The 12,413-nt window shown below is 57.4% G+C and overlaps 1 protein-coding gene across 1 annotated transcript in view; it reads right to left on the bottom strand.

The window, feature by feature from the left end:
• Positions 1-33: 33 nt before the first annotated feature.
• The window catches only part of LOC121860872 (collagen alpha-2(IV) chain-like), a 24,356-nt gene continuing 11,976 nt past the window's right edge, over positions 34-12,413 (bottom strand). The window contains exons 3-15 of the mRNA XM_042358236.1: positions 11,991-12,201; positions 8,722-9,017; positions 7,931-8,218; positions 7,140-7,427; positions 6,349-6,636; positions 5,564-5,851; positions 4,773-5,060; positions 3,982-4,269; positions 3,203-3,490; positions 2,411-2,698; positions 1,620-1,907; positions 829-1,116; positions 34-325 (exon numbers count right to left, since the gene is read on the bottom strand). Of these exons, the coding sequence (XP_042214170.1) occupies positions 34-325; positions 829-1,116; positions 1,620-1,907; positions 2,411-2,698; positions 3,203-3,490; positions 3,982-4,269; positions 4,773-5,060; positions 5,564-5,851; positions 6,349-6,636; positions 7,140-7,427; positions 7,931-8,218; positions 8,722-9,017; positions 11,991-12,201 (3,679 nt within the window). The remainder of the gene's footprint in view (positions 326-828; positions 1,117-1,619; positions 1,908-2,410; positions 2,699-3,202; positions 3,491-3,981; positions 4,270-4,772; positions 5,061-5,563; positions 5,852-6,348; positions 6,637-7,139; positions 7,428-7,930; positions 8,219-8,721; positions 9,018-11,990; positions 12,202-12,413) is intronic.

Below are 12,413 nucleotides of genomic sequence, written 5' to 3'. Positions count from 1 at the left end.
TGGGGACCCTCCCAGGGGCGGGTGGGACCCATTTTAACCTCCGAGGGACGGCAGCGCTTCCTGGAATCCTCCCACGGATGGCGTGGTCCCCAGAAACCCTCCTAGGGGCGGCAGGGCCCATGCATCCCTTCCAGAAGCGTCGGGTGTACCAGGGACCTTCCCAGGGGTTACTGGATGCCCCTGGTACCTTCCCAGGTGTGTTGGTGCCCCTAGGGACCCTCCCAGGATAGGCGGGGCTCTCTGGCTCCCTCCCAGGGATGGCAGGGGTCCCTGGGACCCTCTAAGAGGTGGCGAGGTCCCTGGGACACCCCAGGAGCCGCACTTGCTGGGGCCCTATAGCACACTTATTCGTGCTGTGGTACATATTATATACGTCCATCAACTCCTTACCTAACTGTGATTGGTGGACTAAAATAAAACCCCACCAAATTATCAGCCAATAGGAGAAGAGATCAGCCAGTCAGCACAACACCCCAACTTATGTTTTCCTGTTGGATATTATTCTCCATTCCATTATTAAGTAGGTGATAATACTGGAAATGTGATGATGGGCGTTGTAGTTGCAGCTACCAGCGTTCTAAATAGTGCAAAAACAGCTGCCCCCAGAGAACCTATAGGGCTGGCTCTACCAGGGCCTATCTAATTTGCGGAAGGGAACCTCCTAGGCGTGGCTGGGTCACTTAGGACCTTTCCAGGGGCAGTGGAATCCCCAGGGACCAACCCAGAGGCAGCAGGGGCCCCTGGGACCCAACCAGGTGAGGTGGTGCCGTCTGAGTCCCTCCGAGGTGCGTTGGAGACCCTCCCAGGGGCGGCTGCGACCCATTTTACCCTCCGAGGGACGGCAACGCTCCTTGGATTCCTCCTACGGACGGCGGGGGCCCCAGGAACCATCCTAGGGGCGGCAGGACCCGTGAAACCCTCTCAGAAGCGTTGGGTGTACCAGGGACCTTCCCAGGGGTTACTGGGTGCCCCTGGTACCTTCCCAGGTGTGGTGGTGCCCCTAGGGACCCTCCCAGGATAAGCGGGTCTCCCTGAGTCCCTCCCAGGGATGGCAGGGGTCCCTGGGACCCTCTAAGAGGTGGCGAGGTCCCTGGGACTCCCCAGGAGCCGCACTTGCTGGGGCCCTATAGCACACTTATTCGTGCTGTGGTACATATTATATACGTCCATCAACTCCTTACCTAACTGTGATTGGTGGACTAAAATAAAACCCCACCAAATTATCAGCCAATAGGAGAAGAGATCAGCCAGTCAGCACAACACCCCAACTTATGTTTTCCTGTTGGATATTATTCTCCATTCCATTGTTAAGTCGGTGATAATACTGGAAATGTGATGATGGGCGTTGTAGTTGCAGCTCCCAGCATTCTAAATAGTGTAATAACAGCTGCCCCCAGAGACCCTACAGGGCTGGCACTCCTAGATACCCTCCCAGGTGCAGCAGGGAACCTCCTAGGCGTGGCCGGGGCCCTTGGGACCCTCCCAGGGGCAGTGGAATCCCCAGGGACCCACCCAGAGGGAGCAGGGGCCCCTGGGACCCACCCAGGTAAGGTGGTGCCCTCTGAGACCCTCCCAGGTGCGTTGGGGACCCTACCGGGGGCGGGTGGGACCCATTTTACCCTCCGAGGGATGCCAGCGCCTCCTGGAACCCTCCCACGGATGGCGTGGACCCCAGGAACCCTCCTACGGGAGGCAGGGCCCATGCAACCCTTCCAGAAGCGTCGGGTGTACCAGGGACCTTCCCAGGGGTTGGTGGGGGCCCCTGGTACCTTCCCAGGTGTGTTGGTGCCCCTAGGGATCCTCCCTGGATAGGCGGGTCTCCCTGAGTCCCTCCCAGGGATGGCAGGGGCCCTTGGGACCCTCTAAGAGGTGGCGAGGTCCCTGGGACACCCCAGGAGCCGCACTTGCTGGGGTCCTATAGCACACTTATTCGCGCTGTGGTACATATTATGTACGTCCATCAACTCCTTACCTTACTGTGATTGGTGGACTAAAATAAAACCCCACCAAATTATCAGCCAATAGGAGAAGAGATCAGCCAGTCAGCACAACACCCCAACTTATGTTTTCCTGTTGGATATTATTCTCCATTCCATTATTAAGTCGGTGATAATACTGGAAATGTGATGATGGGCGTTGTAGTTGCAGCTACCAGCGTTCTAAATAGTGCAAAAACAGCTGCCCCCAGAGAACCTACAGGGCTGGCTCTACCAGGGCCTATCTCATTTGCGAAAGGGAACCTCCTAGGCGTGGCTGGGTCACTTAGGACCTTTCCAGGGGCAGTGGAGGGTCCAGGGACTCACCCAGAGGCAGCCGGGGCCCCTTGGACCCACCCAGGTAAGGTGGTGTCCTCTGAGACCCTCCGAGGTGCGTTGGGGACCCTCCCAGGGGCGGGTGGGACCCATTTTACCATCCGAGGGACGGCAGCGCTTCCTGGAATCCTCCCACGGATGGCGTGGTCCCCAGGAACCCTCCTAGGGGCGGCAGGGCCCATGCAAACCCTCCAGAAGCGTTGGGTGTACCAGGGACCTTCCCAGGGGTTACTGGGTGCCCCTGGTACCTTCCCAGGTGTGGTGGTGCCCCTAGGGACCCTCCCAGGATAGGCGGGGCTCTCTGGCTCCCTCCCAGGGATGGCAGGGGTCCCTGGGACCCTCTAAGAGGTGGCGAGGTCCCTGGGACACCCCAGGAGCCGCACTTGCTGGGGCCCTATAGCACACTTATTCGTGCTGTGGTACATATTATATACGTCCATCAACTCCTTACCTAACTGTGATTGGTGGACTAAAATAAAACCCCACCAAATTATCAGCCAATAGGAGAAGAGATCAGCCAGTCAGCACAACACCCCAACTTATGTTTTCCTGTTGGATATTATTCTCCATTCCATTGTTAAGTCGGTGATAATACTGGAAATGTGATGATGGGCGTTGTAGTTACAGCTCCCAGCATTCTAAATAGTGTAATAACAGCTCCCCCCAGAGACCCTACAGGGCTGGCACTCCTAGATACCCTCCCAGGTGCAGCAGGGAACCTCCTAGGCGTGGCCGGGGCCCTTGGGACCCTCCCAGGGGCAGTGGAATCTCCAGGGACCCACCCAGAGGGAGCAGGGGCCCCTGGGACCCACCCAGGTAAGGTGGTGCCCTCTGAGACTCTCCCAGGTGCGTTGGGGACCCTACCCGGGGGCGGGTGGGACCCATTTTACCCTCCGAGGGATGCCAGCGCCTCCTGGAACCCTCCCACGGATGGCGTGGACCCCAGGAACCCTCCTACGGGAGGCAGGGCCCATGCAACCCTTCCAGAAGCGTCGGGTGTACCAGGGACCTTCCCAGGGGTTGGTGGGGGCCCCTGGTACCTTCCCAGGTGTGTTGGTGCCCCTAGGGATCCTCCCTGGATAGGCGGGTCTCCCTGAGTCCCTCCCAGGGATGGCAGGGGTCCTTGGGACCCTCTAAGAGGTGGCGAGGTCCCTGGGACACCCCAGGAGCCGCACTTGCTGGGGCCCTATAGCACACTTATTCGCGCTGTGGTACATATTATGTACGTCCATCAACTCCTTACCTAACTGTGATTGGTGGACTAAAATAAAACCCCACCAAATTATCAGCCAATAGGAGAAGAGATCAGCCAGTCAGCACAACACCCCAACTTATGTTTTCCTGTTGGATATTATTCTCCATTCCATTATTAAGTAGGTGATAATACTGGAAATGTGATGATGGGCGTTGTAGTTGCAGCTACCAGCGTTCTAAATAGTGCAAAAACAGCTGCCCCCAGAGAACCTACAGGGCTGGCTCTACCAGGGCCTATCTCATTTGCGGAAGGGAACCACCTAGGCGTGGCTGGGTCACTTAGGACCTTTCCAGGGGCAGTGGAATCCCCAGGGACCAACCCAGAGGCAGAAAATTCTGGGACCAACCAGGAGACATGTTACTGGAGTCCCTCCGAGTGTTGGACTCCCTGGTGGGCGGCTATGACCCATTTTACCCTCGGAGGGACGGCAGCGCTTCCTGGAATCCTCCCACGGATGGCGTGGTCCCCAGTAACCCTCCTAGGGGCGGCAGGGCCCATGCAACCCTTCCAGAAGCGTCGGGTGTACCAGGGACCTTCCCAGGGGTTGGTGGGGGCCCCTGGTACCTTCCCAGGTGTGTTGGTGCCCCTAGGGATCCTCCCTGGATAGGCGGGTCTCCCTGAGTCCCTCCCATGGATGGCAGTGGTCCCTGGGACCCTCTAAGAGGTGGCGAGGTCCCTGGGACACCCCAGGAGCCGCACTTGCTGGGGCCCTATAGCACACTTATTCGTGCTGTGGTACATATTATATACGTCCATCAACTCCTTACCTAACTGTGATTGGTGGACTAAAATAAAACCCCACCAAATTATCAGCCAATAGGAGAAGAGATCAGCCAGTCAGCACAACACCCCAACTTATGTTTTCCTGTTGGATATTATTCTCCATTCCATTATTAATTAGGTGATAATACTGGAAATGTGATGATGGGCGTTGTAGTTGCAGCTACCAGCGTTCTAAATAGTGCAAAAACAGCTGCCCCCAGAGAACCTATAGGGCTGGCTCTACCAGGGCCTATCTAATTTGCGGAAGGGAACCTCCTAGGCGTGGCTGGGTCACTTAGGACCTTTCCAGGGGCAGTGGAATCCCCAGGGACCAACCCAGAGGCAGCAGGGGCCCCTGGGACCCAACCAGGTGAGGTGGTGCCGTCTGAGTCCCTCCGAGGTGCGTTGGAGACCCTCCCAGGGGCGGCTGCGACCCATTTTACCCTCCGAGGGACGGCAACGCTCCTTGGAATCCTCCTACGGACGGCGGGGGCCCCAGGAACCATCCTAGGGGCGGCAGGACCCGTGAAACCCTCTCAGAAGCGTTGGGTGTACCAGGGACCTTCCCAGGGGTTACTGGGTGCCCCTGGTACCTTCCCAGGTGTGGTGGTGCCCCTAGGGACCCTCCCAGGATAGGCGGGGCTCTCTGGCTCCCTCCCAGGGATGGCAGGGGTCCCTGGGACCCTCTAAGAGGTGGCGAGGTCCCTGGGACACCCCAGGAGCCGCACTTGCTGGGGCCCTATAGCACACTTATTCGTGCTGTGGTACATATTATATACGTCCATCAACTCCTTACCTAACTGTGATTGGTGGACTAAAATAAAACCCCACCAAATTATCAGCCAATAGGAGAAGAGATCAGCCAGTCAGCACAACACCCCAACTTATGTTTTCCTGTTGGATATTATTCTCCATTCCATTGTTAAGTCGGTGATAATACTGGAAATGTGATGATGGGCGTTGTAGTTGCAGCTCCCAGCATTCTAAATAGTGTAATAACAGCTCCCCCCAGAGACCCTACAGGGCTGGCACTCCTAGATACCCTCCCAGGTGCAGCAGGGAACCTTCTAGGCGTGGCCGGGGCCCTTGGGACCCTCCCAGGAGCAGTGGAATCTCCAGGGACCCACCCAGAGGGAGCAGGGGCCCCTGGGACCCACCCAGGTAAGGTGGTGCCCTCTGAGACCCTCCCAGGTGCGTTGGGGACCCTACCGGGGGCGGGTGGGACCCATTTTACCCTCCGAGGGATGCCAGCGCCTCCTGGAACCCTCCCACGGATGGCGTGGACCCCAGGAACCCTCCTACGGGAGGCAGGGCCCATGCAACCCTTCCAGAAGCGTCGGGTGTACCAGGGACCTTCCCAGGGGTTGGTGGGGGCCCCTGGTACCTTCCCAGGTGTGTTGGTGCCCCTAGGGATCCTCCCTGGATAGGCGGGTCTCCCTGAGTCCCTCCCAGGGATGGCAGGGGCCCTTGGGACCCTCTAAGAGGTGGCGAGGTCCCTGGGACACCCCAGGAGCCGCACTTGCTGGGGCCCTATAGCACACTTATTCGCGCTGTGGTACATATTATGTACGTCCATCAACTCCTTACCTAACTGTGATTGGTGGATTCAAATAAAACCCCTACCAAATGATTGGGCCAATAGGAGACGAGATCAGCTAGTCAGCAGCAAATAATTCCAACTGCGTTTTCCTGTTGATATTATTCTCCATTCCATTAGTTAGTTTGCGATAATACTGAAATGTGATGATGGGGCGTTGAAGTTGCAGCTACCAGCGTTCTAAAGAAAAGAAAACAGCCCCAGAGAACCTATAGGCTGGGCTCTACCAGGGCCTATCTAATTGCGGAAGGAACCTCCTAGGGCGTGCCACTGGCCATAGACCTTCCAGGGCAGTGGAATCCTAGGACCAACTCCATAAAGCAGCAGGGGCCCCTGGGGACCCAGCAACCAGGTGAGGTGCCGTCTGAGTCCCTCCGAGGTGCGTTGGAGACCCTCCCAGGGGCGGCTGCGACCCATTTTACCCTCCGAGGGACGGCAACGCTCCTTGGAATCCTCCTACGGACGGCGGGGGCCCCAGGAACCATCCTAGGGGCGGCAGGACCCGTGAAACCCTCTCAGAAGCGTTGGGTGTACCAGGGACCTTCCCAGGGTTTACTGGGTGCCCCTGGTACCTTCCCAGGTGTGGTGGTGCCCCTAGGGACCCTCCCAGGATAGGTGGGTCTCCCTGAGTCCCTCCCAGGGATGGCAGGGGTCCCTGGGACCCTCTAAGAGGTGGCGAGGTCCCTGGGACACCCCAGGAGCCGCACTTGCTGGGGCCCTATAGCACACTTATTCGCGCTGTGGTACATATTATGTACGTCCATCAACTCCTTACCTAACTGTGATTGGTGGACTAAAATAAAACCCCACCAAATTATCAGCCAATAGGAGAAGAGATCAGCCAGTCAGCACAACACCCCAACTTATGTTTTCCTGTTGGATATTATTCTCCATTCCATTATTAAGTCGGTGATAATGCTGGAAATGTGATGATGGGCGTTGTAGTTGCAGCTACCAGCGTTCTAAATAGTGCAAAAACAGCTGCCCCCAGAGAACCTACAGGGCTGGCTCTACCAGGGCCTATCTCATTTGCTGCAGGGAACCTCCTAGGCGTGGCTGGGTCACTTGGGACCTTTCCAGGGGCAGTGGAGGGTCCAGGGACTCACCCAGAGGCAGCCGGGGCCCCTTGGACCCACCCAGGTAAGGTGGTGTCCTCTGAGACCCTCCGAGGTGCGTTGGGGACCCTCCCAGGGGCGGGTGGGACCCATTTTACCCTCCGAGGGACGGCAGCGCTTCCTGGAATCCTCCCACGGATGGCGTGGTCCCCAGGAACCCTCCTAGGGGCGGCAGGGCCCATGCAACCCTTCCAGAAGCGTCGGGTGTACCAGGGACCTTCCCAGGGGTTACTGGGTGCCCCTGGTACCTTCCCAGGTGTGGTGGTGCCCCTAGGGACCCTCCCAGGATAGGCGGGGCTCTCTGGCTCCCTCCCAGGGATGGCAGGGGTCCCTGGGACCCTCTAAGAGGTGGCGAGGTCCCTGGGACACCCCAGGAGCCGCACTTGCTGGGGCCCTATAGCACACTTATTCGTGCTGTGGTACATATTATATACGTCCATCAACTCCTTACCTAACTGTGATTGGTGGACTAAAATAAAACCCCACCAAATTATCAGCCAATAGGAGAAGAGATCAGCCAGTCAGCACAACACCCCAACTTATGTTTTCCTGTTGGATATTATTCTCCATTCCATTGTTAAGTCGGTGATAATACTGGAAATGTGATGATGGGCGTTGTAGTTACAGCTCCCAGCATTCTAAATAGTGTAATAACAGCTCCCCCCAGAGACCCTACAGGGCTGGCACTCCTAGATACCCTCCCAGGTGCAGCAGGGAACCTCCTAGGCGTGGCCGGGGCCCTTGGGACCCTCCCAGGGGCAGTGGAATCTCCAGGGACCCACCCAGAGGGAGCAGGGGCCCCTGGGACCCACCCAGGTAAGGTGGTGCCCTCTGAGACTCTCCCAGGTGCGTTGGGGACCCTACCGGGGGCGGGTGGGACCCATTTTACCCTCCGAGGGATGCCAGCGCCTCCTGGAACCCTCCCACGGATGGCGTGGACCCCAGGAACCCTCCTACGGGAGGCAGGGCCCATGCAACCCTTCCAGAAGCGTCGGGTGTACCAGGGACCTTCCCAGGGGTTGGTGGGGGCCCCTGGTACCTTCCCAGGTGTGTTGGTGCCCCTAGGGATCCTCCCTGGATAGGCGGGTCTCCCTGAGTCCCTCCCAGGGATGGCAGGGGCCCTTGGGACCCTCTAAGAGGTGGCGAGGTCCCTGGGACACCCCAGGAGCCGCACTTGCTGGGGTCCTATAGCACACTTATTCGCGCTGTGGTACATATTATGTACGTCCATCAACTCCTTACCTTACTGTGATTGGTGGACTAAAATATAACCCCACCAAATTATCAGCCAATAGGAGAAGAGATCAGCCAGTCAGCACAATACCCCAACTTATGTTTTCCTGTTGGATATTATTCTCCATTCCATTATTAAGTAGGTGATAATACTGGAAATGTGATGATGGGCGTTGTAGTTGCAGCTACCAGCGTTCTAAATAGTGCAAAAACAGCTGCCCCCAGAGAACCTACAGGGCTGGCTCTACCAGGGCCTATCTCATTTGCGGAAGGGAACCTCCTAGGCGTGGCTGGGTCACTTAGGACCTTTCCAGGGGCAGTGGAATCCCCAGGGACCAACCCAGAGGCAGCAGGGGCCCCTGGGACCCAACCAGGTAAGATGGTGCCGTCTGAGTCCCTCCGAGGTGCGTTGGAGACCCTCCCAGGGGCGGCTGCGACCCATTTTACCCATCGAGGGACGGCAACGCTCCTTGGAATCCTCCTACGGACGGCGGGGGCCCCAGGAACCATCCTAGGGGCGGCAGGACCCGTGAAACCCTCTCAGAAGCGTTGGGTGTACCAGGGACCTTCCCAGGGGTTACTGGGTGCCCCTGGTACCTTCCCAGGTGAGGTGGTGCCCCTAGGGACCCTCCCAGGATAGGCGGGGCTCTCTGGCTCCCTCCCAGGGATGGCAGGGGTCCCTGGGACCCTCTAAGAGGTGGCGAGGTCCCTGGGACACCCCAGGAGCCGCACTTGCTAGGGCCCTATAGCACACTTATTCGTGCTGTGGTACATATTATATACGTCCATCAACTCCTTACCTAACTGTGATTGGTGGACTAAAATAAAACCCCACCAAATTATCAGCCAATAGGAGAAGAGATCAGCCAGTCAGCACAACACCCCAACTTATGTTTTCCTGTTGGATATTATTCTCCATTCCATTGTTAAGTCGGTGATAATACTGGAAATGTGATGATGGGCGTTGTAGTTACAGCTCCCAGCATTCTAAATAGTGTAATAACAGCTCCCCCCAGAGACCCTACAGGGCTGGCACTCCTAGATACCCTCCCAGGTGCAGCAGGGAACCTCCTAGGCGTGGCTGGGGCCCTGGGACCCTCCTCTAGGCAGTGGAATCCCAGGACCCCACCCAGAGGGATAGGGGGGCCCTGGGGACCCACCTGCTGCAAGGTGGTTCCCCTGACACCCTCCCAGGTGCGTTGGGGACCTCTACCGGGGGCGGAAATCCATTTTACCTGAGGGATGGCAGCGCCTCCTGTAACCCTCCCACGGATGGCGTGGGACCCCAGGAACCCTCCCCACGGGAGGCAGGGCCCATGCAACCTTCCAGAAGCCGCCGGGTACGAGGGACCTTCTCAGGGGTTGGTGGGGCCCCCGGTACCTTCCCAGGTGTAAGTTGGTGCCCCTCAGGGATCCTCCCGATAGGGCGGGTCTCCCTGAGTCCTCCCCAGGGGCTTGGCAGGGCCCTGGGACCCTCTGCAAGAGGTGGCGAGAGTCCCTGGGACACCCCAGGAGCCGCACTTAGGGGTCCTATAGCACAATTTATTCGCGCCGTGGGTACATATTATGTACGCCCATCAACTCCCCATTTAACTGTGATTGGTGGACCAAAAATAAAACCCCCACCAAATTATCAGAGCCAATAGGAGAAGAGATCAGCCAGTCAGCACAACACCCCAACTTATGTTTTCCTGTTGGATATTATTCTCCATTCCATTATTACAGGTGATAATACTGGAAATGATGATGGGCGTTGTAGTTGCAGCTACCACTGCTCAAATAGTGCAAAAACAGCTGCCCCCAGGAGAACCCACAGGGCTGGCTCTACCAGGGCCTATTCCCACGGCAGAAGGGAACCTTCCCAGGCGTGGCTGGGGTCACTTAGGACCCTTCCAGGGGCAGTGGAACCCCAGGGACCAACCCAGAGGCAGCAGGGGCCCCTGGGACCCAAATCCAGGTAAGATGGTGCCGTCGAGTCCCTCCGAGGTGCTGAGACCCTCCCAGGGGCGGCTGGTGACCCATTTTACCCTCCGAGGGACGGCAACGCCCTTGGAACTTCCCACGGACGGGTGGGGGCCCCAGGAACCATCCTAGGGCGGCAGGGACACGTGAAACCCCTCTCAGAAGTGTAAGGTGTACCAGGGACCTTCCCAGGGGTTACCAAGCTCCCCTGGTACCTTCACAGGTGTGGTGTGGTGCCCTAGATCCCTCCCTGACAGGCGGGTCTCCTGAGTCCCCCTCCCAGGGATGGCAGGGGTCCTGGGAACCTCTAAGAGGTGGCGAGGTCCCTGGACACACCAGGAGCCGCACTTAGGGCCCTATAGCACACTTATTCGTGCTGTGGTATTATATTATATAATGCCCATCAACTCATTTCCAACTGTGATTACAGGATCTGTAATAAAAACCCCACCAAATGACAGCCAATAGGAGAAGGAGATCAGCTAGTCAGCACAACACCCAACTTATGTTTTCCAGTTGATATTATTCTCCATTCCATGGTTAAGCGGTGATATTACTGGAATGGGATGGATGCATGCTGTAGCACAGCTCCCAGCATTCCCAAATAGTGTAATAACAGCTCCCCAGAGACTCCCACAGGGCTGGCACTCAGATACCCCTCCCAGGTGCAGCAGGGAACCTCTCTAGGGAGGTGCCAGCCCCGGGGACCCTCCCCAGGGGCAGTGGAATCCCAGGACCCACCCAGAGGGAGCAGGGGCCCTGGGACCCACCAAGGTAAGGTGGTTCCCCTGAGACCCCTCCCAGGTGTGCGTTGGGGACCCTACCGGGGGCGGGTGGGACCCATTTACCCTCCGAGGGATGCCAGCGCCTCCTGAACCCTCCCACGGATGGCGTGGACCCCAGAACCTCCTGAAAGTAGGGCTCATGCAACCCTTCCAGAAGGTCAAAACACGGACCTTCCTAGGGGTTGTGGGGACCCCTGGTACCTTCCAGTGTGTTGGTGCCCCTAGGATCCTCCCTGGAGAAGTGACTCCCTGAGTCCCTCCCTAGGATGGGCAGGGGCCCTTGGGACCCCTCTGAAGAGGTGGCGAGGCCCTGGGACACCCCAGGAGCCGCACCTGTTGGGGTCCCATAGCACACTTATTCGCGCTGTGGCACATATTATGCACGCCCATCAACCTCATTTAACTGTGACAGGACTGTGTAAAAACCCCACCAAATTATCAGCCAATAGGAGAAGAGATCAGCCAGTCAGCACAACACCCCAACTTATGTTTTCCTGTTGATATACTTCATTCCATTATTAAGTAGGTGATAATACTGGAAATGATGATGGGCGTTGTAGTTGCAGCTACTCAGCGTTTTAAATAGTGCAAAAACATGCCCCAGAGAACTGCAGAAATGCCTCTAACAGGGCCTATCTAATTTGCGGAAGGGAACCCCTATGGCTGCTGGGCTCACTTAGGACCTTCCAGGGCAAGTGGAATCCCTAGAGGGACCAAACCCAGGTGGGCAGCAGGGGCCCCTGGGACCCAACTAGGTGAAAAGTTTGTCTGAGTCCCTCCCGAGGTGCTGGAGACCTCCCAGGGGCGGTGGGACCCATTTTACCTCCGAGGGACGGCAACGCCCTTGAATTCCTCCCACGGACGGCGGGGCCCCAGGAACCATCCTAGGGCGGCAGGACCCGGGAAACCCTCTCAGAAGCGTTGGGTATACCAGGACCTTCCCCAGGGGTTACTGGGTGCCCCTGGTACCTTCCCCAGGTGTGGTGCCCCTAGGGACCCTCCCCAGGATAAGCGGGTCTCCCCTGAGTCCCTCCCAGGGGACAGCAGGGGTCCCTGCACTTCTAAGAGGCAGAGTAACCCCTGGGACACCCAGGAGCCACCCCATGGGGGCCCCATATACCATTCGTGCTGTAGCATGATACATATACGTCCATCAACTTCACCTAACTGCATTGGTGGACTAGTAAATAAAAACCCCACCAAACATTTAAAATACAGAGAAGAGATCTAGCCAGTCAGCACAACACCCCAACTTATGTTTTCCTTGTTGATATTATTCTCCATTCCACACAAGTCGGTGATAATACTGAAATGTGATGATGGCGTTGTAGTTGTGCAGTTCTTGTTATTCAAATAGTGGCCAACAGCTCTCAGAGACCCTACAGGGCTGGC

This window comes from Homarus americanus, unplaced genomic scaffold (assembly GCF_018991925.1).
Source record: "Homarus americanus isolate GMGI-L3 unplaced genomic scaffold, GMGI_Hamer_2.0 scaffold52806, whole genome shotgun sequence".
Classification (NCBI taxonomy): domain Eukaryota; kingdom Metazoa; phylum Arthropoda; class Malacostraca; order Decapoda; family Nephropidae; genus Homarus; species Homarus americanus.
The sequence above is the reverse complement of the archived record's forward strand: the minus strand, read 5'-3'. Positions and strand labels throughout refer to the sequence as shown.